Source organism: Myotis nattereri (genome assembly GCF_964212035.1).
Source record: "Myotis nattereri genome assembly, chromosome: 3".
NCBI lineage: Eukaryota > Metazoa > Chordata > Mammalia > Chiroptera > Vespertilionidae > Myotis > Myotis nattereri.
In genome coordinates this window covers 110,197,884-110,219,217 of record NC_138077.1, presented here as the reverse complement: position 1 = coordinate 110,219,217, position 21,334 = coordinate 110,197,884, and the positions used below count along the sequence as shown (strand labels likewise).

Sequence of the window (21,334 nt, the reverse complement as noted above, 5' to 3'; positions counted from 1 at the left end):
ATTCTTTATCCTTAACTTTGATTGCAGATGACCATTTTAGATTGGTGGGTTAAGGAGCTACAGAAGGTCTTTTTGAGTTATCTTGCTGGAAGTGGGAGTGGCCACAAGTTCTCTTTTAGTGTTCACAAATACCAGCAATGTAGCATATCTTTCTTGTATGTCATATTTAATAATCTTGTTTCAATTAAGAAAATAAGAAACTTATCAATGGGAATTGCCCATTTTTATGAACACATGATCTGAGCACATTGACTTGGTTTTCATGTACAGATATTGCTTGTATAGAATACAGATAGAAGGAATAATGACTTCTTTCAAGGAACCCTTGAAAGTAATTATTCCCATGTGCTCTTTCTGTTCTTTCTCTCCTTGGTTGTCCTTAGACATTTTTTTCAATAGCACCAGAATTTGTAGGAGTAAGAAGGAGTAGACAGGAAGATTATGTCTACAGTTACAGATATGCCTTTTGTAGTTTAATTTTTGAAACTACAACCTTTGCTTCTTTGAATGTATTTACACAGATGTTGGGGAAGACAGCTGGTAATCATCTACCACTGGCCTTATAGTCACCTTTGCCTTAAAGCAATCTCTGGGAGGTACATTAAAAAATATTGTATTAGAGGCCCATTCCTAAGATACCATGTTTTTATTCTAATTTTCTCTTTTGGAAAGTAACTTAACACATACCCTTTAGACAAAACATATTTACTTAGTATTATATGATTAGTTCCTTTGGAGACCTATGGTTTTCTCATGCTAATATCAGTAATATGCAATGTATATGGGGCAAGCTAACATATACCTTTTATGTTACTTAAACAATTATCTCAAATATATTGAAATTAAATTTTGACATAATGTCAACAATGAGAAGTAAAGAAAAAATAATCTTTCCTGATTTTAGTTTTCAAATTTTGATGTCAAGGAAAATATTTTCAGAAGGTCATATTAAATAAAACACTGACTGAAATATAAAAATGTTTAAAAATAGATAATTAGAGCAAGATCATTAAAATTGACAAGATATTTTATTAAGGCACATTTTGAGAATGCAATGGTACCTTTAATATTGAATTTAAGACCTTTCTCTCTTTTTTTCTAAATATGGAACTAAATGGTCACATCTTTCCTGATTCTTTTTTTCTGGGGTGCTTTCTGTTCCTTCAGATTTTGCAGGTGCTCATGTCCTACTGAGATGCCAAATACTTCTTGCCACCAGGAGTTTTTACCTAGTCAGGTGTCATTGCTGCCAAGCTGAAGGAAGAAAACAAAGTCCACCATCAGGGAGATGTGCATAGTATAGTTCCAACCCACCAAATTGGCAATGTTACATGTGTGATGGCACTGAGGAGCCCACAAGAGTAGACAGTTTCTCTACTTTAGCAAACTCTGATTGTGCTCATTAACTGGTCATATGGACCTCTTGCTGCTATGCCTAATAACTGCAGCTTAGATGCCTATCTATTTCTTTGCCTTTTTACCAGGAAGGAAGCATTGTCTTTGATTGTCCATAGGAACTAATCCTTTCTCAGCATGATACTTGTTAGCATAATTATGGAGAAAGGACCAAAAAAGTGTATTAGGGGTTGTTCCTTTTAAAAAAGATATATGCAATTTGGATGAAAAAGGCACTGAATGTATTTCATTAATTCTAGTAGATAAGGTATCTTTCATTTTCATATTTTAACCTTTATATTTACATTATTTGTATGTACTATAAATCCTACTAAACTAAAAAAATCCTTCATAATAATCTCTATTAACATTATCACAACACAGAGAAATTTCTAGCTAATAATTTTTGAAGACTCTCAGCCCCTAGAGAACATGAATTATGAATAATTCCGGTTACTTTTGAATCACCTTTGGTCATACAATTGACCTGTTCATGACTTGTACAAAAATAGAATGGAAGAACTTAGTTTTGAGAACTCTTTTCAAAAGAGCTGTGAAATCACTAAAATCCTTTTTACTCAGTCTTCAGAAAATAATCTGAGAGACAAAGGTGTACATGTCCATAAAGGGCAGCCCAGAGATCAAGATAAAATGAGCAGCAAATTATGCTTTCATGAGTATAATTTCTATTTAATAAAATAGTAATATAAAAAATAATAGACTTAAACTTTTAAAAAACAGAAAAGGCTTTAAAGTTTTTATTGATAGAAGGGAAAAAACATAATTGATATCTCTGTTTGAAAAATATAACAAGTTTAATGCCTATGTTCAAAGTAAAAAACAAATATTGATAAAGAAATTGTAGGAATGGAGACTCAAAATATACATTTATCCACATATTATTACTATTTCTTTGCAATCCTATACTGATATTTACTTTTAATTCACAAGGTTCATAAACAGGCACAATGTCAGGAAAGTGATTGAAGTTGTATGAGGCTTTGACACAACTTGTCAGTAAAAAAAAAAAATGGCTTTTAAAAAGGATGTTAAAAGCTGTAATTGGCACCTACGACACATTTTCACAAATGTAATATATATATATATATATATATATATATATATATATATATATATTTAAGATTCCCCAAATATTATTCATGTGAAAAGTTTCTACTTCTTTTTCATATTCTAATAAAAATTGTGGCGTATCTTTTAGTAATATCACCCTACTTTTGCTAAACTTTTTGTGTTGTTAACTTCTAATAGTATCATCTGGCTCTTAAACTTTGAAGACATCATTTTCATGGTCTTATTTTAAAACAACTGTTGTTCTGAAGAGGAGAACTCTTGATGCAAACATTCTCTGGTTCATTTTGCACAGTGTTTACCATATAGCATAATGAACATGACACCACATAGAGTAAAAATTCTGAGGAGGTTCTGGTTTAGACTATCATCTTAACATAAAAACCAACAAAATTCACATTTGTTTATCCCAAGTTAAGTAACAAATTATTTGTAATTTGCCTTGTTATGTGGCTCACTCTCTACCACATTGACCAAAGAGCACAAAATACAACTTGACAAGACATGACACAAAGGGAACAAAACACAAATGTACTCATGACACTGATAACCCAATATAAGTGACCACCAGAGAAAAGTGAATTAGGGGAGAGAAAAGAGAGCGAAAGTGATATCAAGGAAAGAACAAATGGTAAGAGAGAAAAGATAAAAAAGAAAAAGAAAGAATAAGAATATATTTGTGTGTATATATATACATATATAGATACATATAAAAACATTATATATATATATATATATCCTATCTAATAAAAGAGAAACATGGTAATTAGCTGTACGACCGCTACCCTTCCCATTGGCTAATCAGCGAGATATGCAAATTAATTGACAGCCAAGATGGTGGCTACTTTGCATATGTCAGCCCCAAGCCTCGGACTGAGGCTTTAGGCTGGGGCCTGGGCGGAGCCAGCCAGCGATCGGCTGCGGGGAGCTGGGGGTGCCCCGGCCCAGGCCTAACGCCTTGGCCAGAGGCTTTAGGCTTGGACCAGAGAGGAGCCAGCCAGCAATCGGTGGTGGGAAGTTGGGGGTGCCCTGGCCCCGGCCTAAAGCCTCTGCCAGAGGCTTTAGGCTTGGGCCGGGTGAGCCAGCCAGGGATCCTTGATGGCAGTTGTGGCGGGGAACTGGGGCGGGGCCAGCCAGTGATTGGTGGCAGGGAGCTGGGGGTGCCCCGGTCCAGGCCTAAAGCCTTGGCCAGAGGTTTTAGGCTTGAGCTGGGGAGGAGCCAGCCAGCGATCATGAGCCAGTGATTATTGATGGTGGCGGCTGCAGGGAGCTGGGGGTGCCCCGGCCCAGGCCTAAACCCTTGGCCTGAGGCATTAGGCCTGGGTCAGGGAAGAGCCAGCCAGCGATAGTTGATGGCGGGGAGCATGGGGGGGGGAGGGGTCTGGCCCAGGCCTAACACCTCAGCCAGAGGCTTTAGGCTTGGGCCAGGGAAGAGCCAGCCAGGGATCATTGATGGCTGCAGCGGCGGGGAACCGGGGCGGAGCCAGCCAGCGATCCTTGATGGTGGTGGCAGCGGCTGTGGGGAGCTGGAGGTGCCCTGGCCCAGGCCTAACACCTTGGCCTGAGGCTTTAAGCTTGGGCCGGGGAGGAGCCAGCCAGCGATTGTTGATGGTGGCAGCTATGGGGAACCGGGTCAGAGCCAGCCAGCGATCCTTGATGGCAGTGGTGGCAGGGAGCTGGGGGTGCCCCAGCCCAGGCCTAAAATCTCGGCCTGAGGCTTTAGGTTTGGGCCAGGGAGGAGCCATCCAGCGATCATTGAGCCAGGGATCACTGATGGCGGCCCAGGCCTAACACCTCGGCCTAAGGCTTTAAGCTTGGGCCAAGGAGGAGCCAGCCAGCGATCGTTGATGGTGGCAGTGGCAGGGAGCTGGGGGTACCCCAGCCCAGGGCTAATGACTCGCCAGAGGCATTAGGCCCAGGCAGGGGCCATACCAGCAATTGGTGTGAACTACAGAGGAAACACCTTTTCTGACTGCTGATTGGCTAAGCTCCCTGTATGCCACTGGTAATATTCTTAGTAACTTGGGTAATGAGAGTCCAAATAGGTGATCTAGGGTTTTTTTACTACACTCCTGGAGAAAAAAAGGAAGGTCTGCTGCTGGAGGGTTAAGAAATGTCTTATCCTGCCCTAGCTGGTTTGGCTCAGTGGGTAATGCCTCGACCTGCCCAACGCAGATTCTGGGTTCAATTCTGACCAAGGGCATGTACCTAGGTTGCAGGTTCCTCCCTGGCCCGGGCCCAGGTCAGGGCTCATGCAGGCGGCAACCAATCAAAGTGTTCCTCTCACTTTGATGTTTCTCTCTGTCTTTCCCTTTCTCTTCCACATTCTCTAAAACTCAATGGAAACATATCCTCAGGTGACGAGAAGAAGGAGGGAAGGAAGGAAGGAAGGAAGGAAGGAAGGAAGGAAGGAAGGAAGGAAGGAAGGAAGAAAAGTCATATTCTATGAAAGACACTTCTTGAAAATGCCTAAAGAAAGTTATCATTTTTTCATGGCAAAGGGACTGGAGTCCGTGTTGATGAAAACACCTGGTGCCTGCCGTGACTGGCAGTGGCTGCAACAGTGCGGTGACGGGGCTGCGGCCTTCCCCTGATCAGCCCGGTCGACTCCCACAAAGGGAGGCCAGACTGTGGCTTAGGCCCACTCCCCAAGGGGAGCAGGGAGCAGGGAGTAGGACATCCCCTAGGGCTCCCAATATGTGATAGGGGGCAAGCTGGGCTGAGGGGACCCCCCCCCCTCCAATGTACAAATTTTTTTGCACCAGGCCTCTAGTATATATATATATATATATATATATATATATATATATATATATATATTTGTTTTGTTTTGTTTTTTTGCTGTGTACAAAAAAGCCCCACCTCAGAACAATGGACTCATACAGACTGATAGGATGGAAAAAATTTCTTTAGGCAAATGGAAGTGAAAATAAAGCTGGGGTAGCAATACTTGTATGTGACAAAATAGACCTCAAAATACAGGCCATACCAAGAGATAAGGAGGGCTACTACATAATACTAAAAGTAATAATTCAACAAGAGGGTATAACTCTGGTAAATATGTATGCACCAAATACAGGAGCACCAAAATACATAAAAAACTTCTGGAAGCTATCAAGGGAGAGATTGACAGCAATATAGAGAATGACAGTCATAGTAGGGGACTTTAATTCCCCATTGAAACCACTGGAAAAATCCTCAAAACAAAAAATCAGCAAAGAAACAGCAATCGTAAATGTCTCACTAGATCAGATGAACTTAACTGACATCTACATAATATTTCACCCCAAAGCTACAGCATACATTATTCTCAAGTACACAGGACATTTTCAAATATAGACCACATATTAGAACACAGGCAAAGTCTCTGAAAATTCAAGAAGATATAAATCATATCACGCATCTTTGAAGATCACAATGGCACAAAATTAGAAATCAACTAAAATAAAAACAAGGGAAAAAAAGTAAAGCACTTGGATGCTAAATAGCATGCTATTAAACAATGATTGCATTACCAAAGAGGTCAAAGAAGAAATAAAAACATCCTGGTAACAAATTACAATGAAAACAGAACAATACAAAATCTTTAGGACACAGTGAAAGCAGTATTGAGAGGCTAGTTCATAGCTCTACAGGCCTAACTAAAAAATAAGAAAAAATGGTAATAAATTATCTAACACTGTGAATCCAAGACTTAGAAATAGAGCAACAAGGAAAGCCAAGCGTAAGCAGAATGAAGGAAATAATAAAGATCAGAAGGGAAATAAAGGACTGAGAGACCAAAACAAACAAAACAAAACAACAACAACACAAAAGTTCAACAAAGGATAAACAAGATTGATGAACCTCCAGCTAAAGTCACCAAGAGGCAAAGAGAGAGGACCCAAATAAACAGAAACCAAAGAGGTGAAGTAACAATCAAACCGACAGAAATACAAAAGAGTATGAAAAAATGCTATGAACAACTCTACTCCAACAAACTGGACAACCTAAAAGAAATGGATATATTCTTAAAGAAATACAAGCTTCCAATACTCAATCAGGAAGACTAAAAAAACCTCAATATACCAATAACTACTGAAGAAATTGAAGCAGTAATCAAAAATCTTCCAGCCAACAAAAGCCCTAAAAGGATGGCTTTACAGGGGAGTTCTACCAAACATTCAAAGAAGAACTAAAACCTATCCTCCTCAGACTATTCCAAAAAATTTAAGAGGAAGGCACACTTCCAAGCTCTTTCTATTAAGCCAGCATTACCCTAATTCCAAAACCTAATTCCAAAACCACAAATAAAGAAAACTACAGACCAATATTCTTGATGAACATAGATGCCAAAATCCTCAACAAAATTCTAGCAAATCAGATCTAGAATTACATTTGAAAGATTATACACCATGACCAAATAGTATTTTTCTGGGGATGCAAGGATGGTCCAATATCCACAAACCAATAAATGTGATATATCACATAAACAAATTGAGAGACAAAAATTATATAATCATATTAATCAATGCAGAAAGCATTTGAAAATATTCAAAACTCTTTCTTAATAACTCTCAGTAAAGAGGAAATAGAGGGATCAAAACTCATCATAATAAAAGCCTTATATGACAAACCTACAGCCGACATCATACTCAATGGAAAAAACAAAAACCATTTCCACTAAGAACAGAAACGAGACAAGGATGCCCACTTTTACCACTCCTGATCAATATAGTACTGGAAGTGCTAGCTATAGCGATCAGACAAGAACAAGAAATAAATGGCATCCAAATTGGAAAAGAATAAGTAAAACTGTCCTTATTTGCAGAGGACATAATACGGTACAGAGAAAACCCCAAAGGCTCCATCAAAAAACTACTAGACTTAATAAATGAATTCAGCAATGTAGCAGGATACAAAATTAACACCTAAAAATCTATGGCTTTTTAATACACCAGTAATGAACTCACAGAAAGAGAAACTATAAAAAAAATTCCATTTATTATTGGAACAAAAAGTGAAGAAACCTAAAAATAAACTTAACTAAAGAGGTACTTGGAAAACTATAGGACATTAAAAAAAGAGATAGAGGAAGACATAAACAAATGGAAGAACATACCATGTTCATGGATTGGTAGAATCAACATCATTAAAATGTCCATAGTACCGAAAGCAATGTACAGATTCAATGCAATCCTCATTAAAATACCAACAGCATGCTTCAAAGACCTAGAACAAACTCTACAAAAACTCATCTGGAATTTAAAAAAAGACCGTGAATAGCCACAGCAATTCTGAGAAAGAAGAACAAAATTGGAGGGATCACAATACCAGATATCAAGCTATATTACCAAGCCACGGTTCTCAAAACTACCTAGTACTGGCACAAGAGCAGACATATAGACCAATGGAACTGAACAGACAACCCAGAAATCAACCCAAGCCATTATGCTAAATTAATATTTGACAAGGACGCAAAAGCATACAATGGAGTCAAGACAGTATCTTCAACAAATGGTGCTGAGAAATTTCGTCAGACACACGCAAAAAAAAAAAAAAATGAAACTAGATCACCAACTTACACCATATAAAAAAACAAACTCAAAATGGCTAAAGGACTTAAATGTAAGATGGGAAATCATAAAAATCTTAGAAGACTCCATAGGCAGAAAAATATTAGACATATGTCGTAGCAATATCTTTACCAATTCAGCTTCTTGGGCAATGGATACTAAGGAGAAAATAAACAAATGGGACTACATCAAAATAAAAAGCTTTTTCACAGCAAAAGAAACCATCAACAAAACAACAAGAAAGCCCACTGCATGAAAGAACATATTTACCAATCCTATTTCAGATAAAGGTTTAATGTCCAAAATTTACAGAGATCTCACACAACTTAACAAAAGGAAGATAAACAATCCAATCAAAAAACAGGCAAAGACCTAAATAGACACTTTTCAAAAGAGGACATACAGATAGTTGAGAGACCTATGAAAACATGCTCAGTCACTAATCATCTGAGAGATGCAAATGAAAACAACAATGAGGTACCATCTCACACCTGTCAGAATGACTATCTTTGATGAATCAACAAATGACAAAAGTGTTAGTGAGGATGTGGAGAAAAAGGAACCCTTGTGCAGACTGGTGCAGCCACTGCAGAAAATGGTATGGTGTTTCCTCAAGAAATTAAAAATGGGATTCCCATTTGACCTAGTAATCCCACTTCTTGGAATATATCCCAAGAAAAAAGAAATACTAATCAGAAAGGATATACGCACCCCTGTATTCATTGCAGCACAATTCACAATAGCTAAGATTTAGAAACAGCCTAAGTGCCCATCAGCAGATGAATGGGTTACAAAACTGTGGTACATCTACACAATGGAATACTATGCTGCTGTAAAAAAGAAGGAATCCTTACCATTTGCAACTGCATGGATGGAACTGGAGAGCATTATGATAAGCGCAATAAGTCAGTGGGCGAAAGATAAATACCACATGATCTCACTCATATGTGGGATAAAATGATCAACAAAAAGTGCCAGAGACAAATTGCAGGGGAGTGGGGGTTAGGGATCAACCAAAGGACTTGTATGCATGCATATTAGCATAACCAATGGACACAGAGAGTGGAGCAGTGGGGGCTTGCCCTCCGGGGTGGGAGTGACAGTGGGGGATCAATCAGGAAAAACGGAGACATATGTAACACTTTAAACAATGAAAAAAAAATGAATTTGGCAATGTAGCAGGATAGAAAATTAACACCCAGAAATCTATGGCTTTTTTATACACCAATATTGAGCTCCCAGAAAGAGAAACTAAAAAGAAAAAGTAAATCCCAATTACCATTGCACCAAAAAAATTAAGATACCTAGGAAAAAGCTTACCTATGGAGGTAAAAGACCTGTACTCAGAAAACTACAGGATATTGGAAAAAGAGATAGAGGAAGACATAAACAAATGGAAGAACATACTGTGTTTATGGAATGGTAGAATCAACATCATTAAAATGTCCATACTACCAAAAGCAATTTATAGATTCAATGTAATCCCCATTAAAATACCAATGGCATGTTTCAAAGACCTAGACCCTACAAAAATTCATCTGGGATAAAAAAAAGACCCCAATTAGCCAAAGCAATCCTTGGAAAGAAGTACAAAGTTAGAGGGATTACAATACTAGATATCAAGCTATATTACAAAGCCACTGTTCTCAAAACTACCTGGTACTGACATAAAAACAGATATATAGACCAATGGGACAGAACAGACAACCCAGAAATCGACCCAAGCCATTATGCTCAATTAATATTTGACAAGGAGGCAAGATCATACAATGGAGTCAAGATAGTCTCTTCAATAAATCGTGCTGGGAAAATTGGTCAGATACATACAAAAAAATGAAACTAGATCACACACTTACACTATATCCTATCTAATAAAAGAGAAATATGGTAATTAGACGTACATCCACTACCCTTCCCATTGGCTAATCAGGGCGATATGCAAATTAACTGCCAGCCAAGATGGCAGCCAGCAGCCAGGCTACTAACACGAACAGGAGGCTTGCTTGCTTCAGTGACGGAGGACTCCAACGTTCCCTGCCTGCTGCTGCTGGGCTCTGAGCTGCTAAGAAACATTGTTACAAATATAGAAGCTAAACAAAACCCCAGAAACCTGTTTTGAGTCAGCCGGGACCTCAGAGCTGGAGTCGCAACAAAGTTTCAAATACAGAAAGTAAACAAAGCCAAAAACCTGCTTTCAGCAGCGAGGTCTCACAACTAAAGCCGGCTCTCAGCTCCAGTGACAGCCATAAATCCAAGAATAAAAAAAAAAAGAAAAAAAGGAGCTGTTGGGAGCTTCAGTCACCCGCCAGCCTGAAAACGGCCCTCAGCCCCTCACCCAGGCTGGCCAGGCACCCCAGCGGGACCCCCGCCACCCTGAAGGGGCTGTGGCCAGGCTGCAAATGGCCTTCAGCCCCGCACCTAGGCTGGCCAGGCAACCCAGCCGTACCCCCAAACCCTGAAGGGGCTGTAGCCAGCCTTCAAACAGCCCTAAACCCCTTACCAAAGCTGGCCACACCCCCATGGGTGAGGATCCCTACTAGGGGGCTTGACCAGCCTGCAAAGAGCCATCAGCCCCTCACCTAGGCTGGCCAGGCACCCCAGTGGGTACCCCCATCCTGAAGTGGTGTGGCCAGCCTGAAAACGGCCCTCAGCCCCTCACCCAGGCTGACCAGGCACCCCAGCGGGACCCCCATCCTGATCTGGGACACCCTTCAGGGCAAACCAGCGGGCCCCACCTGTACACCAGGCCTCTATCTCATATAATAAAAGAGTAATATGCAAATTGACCTAACAGCAGAAAGACTGGGAATGACTGGTCACTATGACACACACTGACCACCAGGGGCAGACACTCAATGCAGGAGCTGCCCCCTGGTGATCAGTGCGCTCCCACAGGGGGAACTCTGCTCAGCCACAAGCCCGGCTGATGGCTGCCAGTAGAGTGGTGGTGGTGGGAGCTTCTCCCACCTCCTCAGCAGCACTAAGGATGTCTGACTACAGCTTAGGCCTGCTCCTCGCTTGCAAATGGACATCCCCCGAGGGCTCCCAGGTTGCCAGAGGGATGCCTCACTGCCAGCTTAGGCCCTATCTCCTGGGGAGCAGGCCAAAGCCAGCAGGTAGGCATCCCCCAAGGGGTCCCAGACTGCGAGAGGGCACACACCAGGCTGAGGGACCCCTCTGAGTGCACAAAGTTTTGTGCACTGGGCCTCTAGTCTATACTAATAAAAGCTTAGGTGGTCCTTGCGCCTTTGTGTGACACCCTCACGTTGTCACAATGTGGTCTCTAAAAGATGGCCACCACAAGATGGCTGGCAAGGGAGGGAATTTGGGGGCAACCAGGCCAGCAAGGGAGGGAAGTTAGGGGTGACCAGGTTGGCAGGGGAGGGAAGTTGGGGGTGATCGGGCAGGCAGAGGTGGGCAGTTGGGGGCGATTGGGCCAGCAGGGGAGTGATTAGGGGGTGATCAGGCTGGCAGACAGAAATGGTTAGGGGCAATCAGGTAGGCAGGCAGGCGAGCGGTTAGGAGCCAGTGGTCCTGGATTGTTAGGGATGTCCAACTGCCGGCTTAGGCCCGATCCCACAGGTTCAGGCCTAAACTGGCAGTCAGACATCCCCTAAGGGGTCCTAGATTGGAAAGAGCGCAGGCCAGGCTGAGGGACAACCACCCATGCACAAATTTTGTGTACCAGGCCTCTATTGCTAGAATAAAAAGTAAACTATCTTCTTCTCATCCCCTTCTTCCCAGATCAGTTGCCTTAATTTTTTCAATTGTGGATATATATGTGTGTATTTGTATATATATATTCCAGCTATTCAGCCTTTTATGCGAGTCAAAAATTTGTCAATTTGCAATTTAGCAAAGAGTAGGGATTCTGTTTCTAAATACTTTTCTTGGCAATGTAAAATATTTGGTTATGCATTCATTTTGTTATTGGTGGAGAAAACTCCTGGTCCCCACCTCTTGCCAGGGGAGGTGAGATGCTTGGGATGCCACTGGAATAATAATTTCCAGAGGCCCCCTCACAAGATGAGATATTTTTGAGAACTTCATTTCTTTAGAATTACACCTCTGAATTTCCAAAGTCCCATTTCCCTTCATCCAACCATAGAAGAAGTGTTAACTGTGGCTTCAGCAGAGCTAGGACCAAAGCCAAGCCAATTTTAAGAGTTTCCACTCCATGTTGGAGCACAGATCCAGTCCAGCATCAGGATAGCTTAGTTTGTGTTCCCTACTATAGTCCATTGTGTGTGGGGTCCACAGAGCCACATGGCTGTGGAGGGAACATGGGCAAATGCAAGAGAGCCACAAGAGCACCAAGAGGCAAGAGTCAAGAGAGCCAAGAAAGAGAGAATTCCTTTGTCTGAGGGATTATGTATTCCCAATTTTCACAGACTTGCAGTGGCTCTGCCCTCTCGAGGCAATGATTTCTCTTCCCAGGTTTGACTGATAGGCACCTTCCCTGCATCACCCTGATTTCACTATGCATGTGTCCATCTTCCCCTTTGTCCAGTCCCTTCCCCCACTAGTCTGAAGGGAATGAGCTGATGGTTCCTGAGGAGTATGAACATCAATCTTCCTAGTGAAGGTGCCCAGATGACATGTCTATGATGTCTGACCTTCCCTTTGCTCCTTTTTATTATTAATAACTAGCTAAGTAAAAGAGAATCACTGTGGCACTTAATGCTTATCTCTTGCTATAAAATAGCAGTAATGAATTATCATAAAGAGAAACTAAAAAACAATCCCATTTACCATTGCAACAACAACAACAACAACAGCAAAAAGATAACTTGGAATAAACTTAATCAAGGAAGTGAAAGACTATACTTAGAAAACTACAGGGCACTGAAAAGAGAAATAGAGGAATCTACAAAGAAATAAAAGAATATACTGTGTTCATGGATTTGAAGAATTAACATGATTGAAATGCCCATACTATGTAAAGCAAACCTATAGACTAAACACATTTTCTATTAAAATACAAAGTGCATATTTTACTGATCTAGAAAAAATAGTCCAAAGATTATATGGAACCAAAAAATACCCAAATACCTGCAGCAATCTTTAGAAAAAGAACAAATTTGGAGGGATCACAATATCAGATATCAAATAATAAGAACCTATTGTAATAAAAAAACAGCCTAGTACTGGCACAAGCACAGTCATATAGAATAATGGAACATAACAGAGGACTCAGAAATAGATCCACACCATTACGGTTAATTAATATTTAACAAAGAAGGCAAGAACATACAATTGAGTCAAGACAGTCTCTTCAGTAAATAGTATTGGGAAAATTAGACAGGTATAAGCAAAAAAAAAAAAGAAAAAGAAAAAAATGAAACTAGACCACCAACTTACACCATATACAAGAATAAACTCAAGCTGGATTAAAGATTTAAAAATAAATCATGAAACCATAAAATTCCTAGAAGAAACCAAAGGCAGCAAAATCTCAGACTCTGAACTAGCAGTATTTTTGACAATACATCTCTTAGGGCAAGGGAAACAAAGGAAAAAATAAACAAATGTGACTACATAAAAATAAAAAGCTTTTGCACAGCAGAAAAAAAATCATCAACAAAATGAAAAAAGAGATATCACCATATGGGAGAACATATTTGCCAATGATACATCTCATAAGGGTTTAATTTCCAAAATATATAAAGCACTCAAATAACTTGACAAAAAGAAGACAAACAATCCAATTTAAAAAATGGCCAAAGGAACTGAATAAACACTTCTCAGGACATACAAATGGCCAAGAGACATATGAAAAAATGCTCAAAGTCACTAATCATCATAGAGATACAAATTAAAACCACAATGAGGTATCACCTCACATCTGCTATAATGGCTACCATCAACAAATCAACAAACAAGTGCTGGCAAGAATGTGGAGAAAAGGGAACCCTACACTGCTGGTAGGAATGCAGACTGGTGTAGCTACTATGGAAAACAGTGTTGAGTTTCCTCAAAAAATTAAAAATGGAACTGCCATTTGACCCATTGATTCCACTTCTTGGAATATATCCTAAGAAACCTGAAACAACACTGAGAAAGAATGTATGCATGCCTTTGTTCATAGCAATGCAATTTACAATAGCTAAAATCAGTGCCCCTTCATAGATGAGTGGGTAAAAAAGCTGTGGTAGATTTACAACATGGGATACTATGCAGCAGTAAAAAATGACATAGCTCTTACTCTTTGAGATAGCATGGAGGGACCTGGAGAGTATTATGTTAAGCTAAATAAGCCAGTCAGAGAAAGACAGGTATCACATGATCTCACGTATATGTGGAATCTAATGAACAAAATTGATCCAGAGACATGAAAGCATGCATCAGACTGAGGAATGTCAGAGGGAAGATGGGGGACAGAAAGAGGTTAACCATGGACACAGATAATAATGTGGTGAAGACTTGGGGAAAGGGCAGGAGCAAAATGTAGGGGGTCAATGGGGAAAAATGTGGGACATGTGTAATACTTCCAACAATGAAGAAAAATGTAAAGAATCTATCTATATATCTATATATATAAAAGCCAAGCAACCAGAACTATGGAATGACCAGAATGACTGGAAGGATCAGTCACTATGACGTGCACTGCAGCAGCCAACTGGCCTGATCAGGGCACCAATCGGCCTCCCCAAACTGCCTGAGGCCCCTCCCCCACAGCCAGCCCCACCCCTGGTCAGCCCCCTGTCCCTAATCAGGGGTGGGGCCTGCTGGCCAACTGCCAGAGGATCTTCCCCTCAGCTGGCCTTGCCCCCAATCAGCCCCCTCTACCCTGATCAGGGGTGGGGCTAGCTGGCCAACTGCCCACAGCCCCTCCCCATGGCTGGCACCCTGCACCTTGATCAGGGGTGGGGCCAGTTGGTCAACCTCCCATGGCCCCTCCCCCCAACTGACCCTGGCATGCATTGCCCCTCCCCACCCCAATCAGGGGGTGGGGCCGATCAGGACGGGCTGGCCGGACCCCACCCATGCACAAATTCATGCACTGGGCCTCTAGTAAAAAAATAACAACCCTAATTGGTTTGACTCTCTATATAGAGGGTGGGCCTGCAGACTGAAGGGTCCCAGGTTAGATTCCTGTCAAGGGCACATACCTCGGTAATCAATGGATGTGACACATCCATGTTTCTGTGTCCTTCCCTTCCCTTCTCTCAAAAAAAAAATCAATGGAAAATTATCCTCAGGTTAGGATTAACCAAGAGGGGAAAAAAATGACAACTGTTGAGGGATGTTTAATGAACCAAAGACACAGAGGTAAGACAAGCACACAGGATGATTGGTGCTGGACAGAGTTCTACAGCTTGCTCAGGAATGTAGCAAACTCTGCACTCTCACCATCGGTTTTAGTGGGGTTTGGTACAAGGTTAGTGTGTCAGCAGTTATGCCGGAAGCCGGTCCAACCTTGCTGCTTGACACAGTCGCTGCAGGAAAGAAACATCTGCACAGCATATGTTTCAAGGGACCTGGCGTATATAGCATAATGTTCTTAATATGTTTGCTCCCCTTAGCGCTGTGTGTTTTAACCAAGGTCACCTCTCCAAGAAAGGTTGTTTCCCCAGGTAGGAATTTTTCCCTGAAGTCAGGGAGGGGATGCCTCTCCTAGAAAGGTTGTTTCCCCAGGTAGGGATTTTTCCCTGAAGTTAGGGAGGGAAAGAAACTCCTTAACTAAGTGCCAGGCGGGTAGTTAATCACTTTAACTACAAACAATCATGCTTAAGCTACATAATCTTTACTCCCTGGAATGGAGATAAGAAACGCCCTAACCTTTGTAATAGAAATTGACAGGATTAAAATCAACTGGTATAAATAGGGATGTAACAAGACAATAAACAGAAGAACCTCTCTGGAGATCCAGACCAGAACTTGGCTGGAGATCCTGGCTGGAGATCCTGGCTAGGCTGCTGATCAACTGAACACTGTCTCCGTGTCATTCCTTCTTCGCCAACTCCGTCTACGCCATTGGGAACCCCTGGACCTGCTGGGGTTGGACCCCGGCACAGTTAATCAACTAAATCTTGTTTTGTTTTATATTATTACAATAGCGTATTGAAGACAGCTTGAAACTGTCCCCTCCCTTTCTGCTCTACACCCATGACTATTTAATCTTAGCCTTTCTCAGGGAGGTAAATGTTCCTGGAACTCAAGATTGTGTGCAATCTTGACCCAGCTTGACTCACTTACAAGTCACGCTGTGTTCCTGATACAACATTCACTTCTTGGCAGGACTTCATATCCTTGTTTACAAATGTCCAGCTACAACAACCAACACAAAAATAGCCATTCAGTGTGAATGAATCAAAATTATACCCATTTATTTCTAAGATATATATATCCTATCTAATAAAAGAGAAACATGGTAATTAGCCGTACATCCACTACCCTTCCCATTGGCTAATCAGGGCAATATACAAATTAACTGCCAGCCAAGATGGCGGCCAGCAGCCAGGCAGCTTGAAGAGAACATGAGGCTTGCTTGCTTCAGTGACGGAGGACTCCAAAGTTCCCCTCCTGCTGCTGCCAGCCTCTGAGCTTTCAGTTTGAAACATTGTTACAAATATAGAAGCTAAACAAAACCCCAGAAACCTGCTTTTAGCCAGCCAGGATCTCAGAGCTGGAGTTGAAACAGTGTTTCGATTATAGAACCCAAACAAACCAGATACCTGCTTTCAGCAGCGGAGGCCTAAGAGCTGGAGCCAAGCCTCAGAGCTAAAGCTGGCCCAGAATAAAACAAGAAAAGAAAAAAAGGAGTGGTTGGGAGCTTCAGTCACCCGCCAGCCTGAAAACAGCCCTCAGCCCCTCACCCAGGCTGGCCAGGCACTCCAGGGGGGACCCCCACCCTGAAGGGTGTGTGACCAGCTGCAAACATCCATCATCCCCTCATCCAGGCTGGCCAGGCACCCCAGTGGAGACCCCCACCCTGATCCAAGATACCCTTCAGGGCAAACCAGCTGGCCCCCACCGGTGCACCAGGCCTCTGTCCTATATAGTAAAAGGGTAATATGCCTCCCAGCAACTGGATCAGCGGAGCTGAGAGGCCTCTCAGCACCAGGATCAGCATGACAGGGGGCAGCGCCCAAACCCCCTGATCCCCCTGCGGCTCTATGTGTGACAGGGGGCGGGGCAACAACCTCCCTATCCGCCCTGCTCTGTTCGTGACAGGGTGAACCAGAACTTATAATAGATAGCATCATGCCAAGAAGTGATTGACAGAGTAGTCAGTAGTTGTTTCCCCTGTCAATCTAAATGACTAGATACATTAGTTTCCTGTGTTTATTATAACAAAGTGCCTCATTTGGAATGACTTAAAACAATAGAAATGGATTCACTCACAGTTCTAGAGGCCAGAAGTCCAAAATCAGTACCACTGTGCCAAAATTAAGGCGTCAACAGGGCCACACTCTGTGTGGAGGCTCTAGAAGAAAATCACATTCTTTGCCTTTTCCAACTCCAGGTGTCTATCAACATTCCTCCGTTTGTGGCCACATCATTCCAATATTCAAGCCCAGCCTCTTTAAATCTCTCTCTGCTTTATCATTATATCACATTCTCCTCTGTGTGATTAAAATTTTCCTTTGCTTCCCTCTTATGATACATGTAATTGCATTTAAAGACTCAACCAATAATCCAGGTTTATCCCCTCATATTACATGCTTCACTTAATCCCATCTGCAAAATCTCTTTTTATGTGGGGATTAGGAAGTGGGCAAATCTTTGGGGATCATTATTTAGCCTGCCACACTGAGTATATTCTCAGCACTTCTAAATTCCCTAATAATCAGACATTGTTTATTTTTCATCTGTGTATTTTTTACTATTTTTATAATTTTCAACCTGTGTTACTTCTCAGGATAAATAATTATACGTATTCTATCAAATTAATCCCAAAAGGATTTTAACTATCACAAACATTTTATGAATAATTTCATGAATAGCTATCATCTGTCTGAGATGTTAAATATTACTGTTTTGCCTCTGAAAAGTGAAGTATACTGCTAGAGGATAAGGGGAGGAAACATATTTTTATCACATTTCATGGGCCATTTTTGTATTAGGGATGGAAGTATACAATACATTCTGTCCAAATACATAGCATGAATGAAACTCCTCTCTACACAGGTATGTCTCATATGGGGTCCTGGCTGGCTTTGTACCTTGTTGTGCAGAACTATTACAGAGGACATGATCATCATTCATCACAACATCCCAGTACCCAGAACTTCCTGGCACATAGATACTTTCAATGGGAGGGAAAAAAGTGATCACTAGATAGATACTTTCAATGGGAGGAGAAAAGTTTCCCTGGCTCTTCTGATGTGGTTGGATTAAAGCAAATATGTGTGGACTAAAGACACTGTTAACTGAAAAGACAGCATATGGCTATAATGAAAACCACAGAGCAAGCAAGGACTGGCATGTGAGCAAGCCCACCCACAGTCAAAAGATTTGAAACTTGGATTTGAGTTCTCTTTAGGGATGAATGAATGAAGTTTAAAGAAATGCTATGGGTTAAAGATTCATGATTACATAACAGACATTTGGGTCTGCATCATTTCAGTGTGAAAATTTCTACATCCTCAAAAGTATAGGGAAATTAGCCCTGGCCGAAGGCACAAACCTGGGTTGCAGATTCGATCTTGGCCCTGTTTGGGGTGAATGCAGGAGGCAACCAATGGATGTGTCTCTTTTATATTGATGTTTCTCTCTCTCTCTCTCTCTCTCTCTCTCTCTCTCTCTCTCTCTCTCTCTCATATATATATATATATATATATATATATATATATATATATCCCTCCTGTCCCTTCATTCTCAGGTGAGGATTAACAACAACAACAACAGAAAAATGTATAGGGGGATCTTAGTAGTGGTGACATTTCATGGTGAGATGGGGGATAAGGAGGGGAACTTTGAGTGCCAGTCTGTACCAGCACCTTATATTATAATACAACAGCAGCAGCAACTGTTTTTTTGTTTGTTTGTTTGTTGTTGTTGTTGTTATTGTCTAAAGTTTTACATATGTCTCCTTTTTACCCAATTGACCTCCCACCCTTGGCCATTCCAACCCCAGGCAAGGCCCCACTGCCCCACTGTCTGAGTCCATTGGTTATACTAATATGCATACATGCAAGTTCTTTGGTTGCTCTCTAACCCACCCACCTCCCCTGCCAATTGTCTCTAGATCTATTTATGTTAACCAAATCATGTTGATCATTATATCCAACATATGAGTGCGATCATGTGATATTTATCTTTCTCCGACTGGCTTATTTCACTTAGCGTAATGCTCTCCAGTTCCATCCATGCTGTTGCAAATGGTAAAAGTTCCTTCTTTTTTACATTCCATTGTGTAGATGTACCACAGTTATTTTATTTTATTTTTTATTTATTTTTTTATCAAGGATTATATTTTAATTAGAAAATTAAACTGTTTCCTCAAATTTATAAAAAATATTCAATAATTTTAAAATTATGCCGCAGTCATTATTTAACATTATTATTCAGAGTTGAAAAAAGATTTAAACATGGAGCAGGAACACAAAGACAAGGTACCTGCTGGCATTACTTGTGGAAGTGTACCCATTATTGGAGGTGGCTGCAGAGCTGAAAATGCTGTCTAGTTCTGCCAGAGCTGCATATTTGTCTGAAGACACACTTGACTGACTGGGAAGTGAAACCACAGAACTAACAGGAGCTTTACCTGTGGTCCCAAAGCCACTCCCCTGATTACCACCTTATCCAGCACTGAAGATATTGTCTAAATTAGCAAGTGCTGCATATTTGTCTGCAGCCTGAAGACCAGCTTTATTTGTTGCAACTTTACTAACAGTTGTTGCTGTTTGATGACTCTGGGAAGTACTGAAGGTTCTATAATCAGCACTGGAGGATTTGGGGAAGTTATCAAAATGAGCAAAATTAGCTTTTACTGATCCAGCACTTGCACCTGTAGTTTGAGACTGAAAAGGAGAGTGACTTGCTGTGGGGAAACTTCCAAAATTACTCGAACCACTAGACTGTCCAAATGCAACAAAGTTTGCAAAATCTGCATTTGCAGAACACTGGGCTGCATGACTGTTGAAATGTGCAAAGTTAGCAAAATCAGCTGTAGCTGATGACTGAGAAGCTGGAGCAGCAAATATGTCTGAGCCAAGATCACTTAAAAGGTCAAACTTCATTTCCTGATGCTGTCCTTGAGAGTGACCTATAACAGGGGACATACCTCAGAATCATTCTTGTGGAGGGTAGACGCTGTAATGTCACATAGTAACAGATTTGTCACAGCTCAGTCAACTAACTAGGTGTGCCCTTATTTAGGTGCAGGGCTGGCACTGAATCTCCTAAAAGAGATTTTAGTGGTTTGACCTCAGGTGTACTGCTTTTGCTACTGGCAGAGGAGCCTAAAATAGATGCATGAACAGATGCCACTACTTTGGCTTGTTCTGGTGGGACATACCATCTTTTCTTTTCATATTTTTCTTGTAGGAACTCTTTCACTTTTTGTGGATCCCTGAAGTCTGGAATTGCTGAAGATCTACCATCAAATAATCCTAGCCAAATCTGTTTACAGAATCCTTTTCCTATCATATACCAACCATGGTTCTGTACCACAGTTTTTTAATCCACTCATTTGCTGATGGGCACTTAGGCTGTTTCCAAATCTTAACAACTATTGTAAATTGTGCTGCTATGAACATAGGGGTGCATATATCCTTTCTGATTGGTGTTTCTGTTTTCTTGGGATATATACCTAGAAGAGGGATTACTGGGTCAAATAGGAGGTCCATTTTTTAATTTTTGAGGAAATGCCATACTGTTTTCTACAGTGGCTGCACTGGTCAGCAGTGCACAAGGGTCTCTTTTTCTCCACATCCTTGCCAGCAATTGTTTGTTGATTTGTTAAAGATAGTTATTCTGAAAGGTATAAGGTGATAACTAATTGTCATTTGATTTGCATCGCTCAGATAATTAGTGACTTTGAGAATGTTTTCATGTGTCTCTGGCCTTCTGTATGTCCACTTTCAAAAAGGGTCCTTTGCCCATTTTTTGATTGTATTGTTTTCTGCCTTTTGTTAAGTTGTATGAGTTCCCTATAAATTTTGGAGATTAGATCTTTATCAGAGATAATATTGGCAAATATGTTTTCCCATGCAGTGACCTCTTTTATTGTTTTGTTGATGGTTTCTTTTGCTGTGCAAAAGCTTTTAATTATGATGTAGTCCCATTTGTTTATTTTCTCCTTAGTTTCTATTATCCTAGGATCTGTATTGGTTAACGATATTGCT

The 21,334-nt window shown here is 41.1% G+C and overlaps 1 protein-coding gene across 1 annotated transcript in view; it reads right to left on the bottom strand.

Moving 5' to 3' along the window:
- Positions 1-20,636, bottom strand: part of LOC308515449 (arf-GAP domain and FG repeat-containing protein 1-like) — a gene marked incomplete at both ends in the record, with an annotated part of 42,305 nt that extends 21,669 nt beyond the window's left edge. Inside the window, 3 exon segments of the mRNA XM_081086029.1 lie at positions 19,605-19,786; positions 19,790-20,271; positions 20,348-20,636. Of these exon segments, the coding sequence (XP_080942155.1) occupies positions 19,605-19,786; positions 19,790-20,271; positions 20,348-20,636 (953 nt within the window).
- Positions 20,637-21,334: the final 698 nt, after the last annotated feature.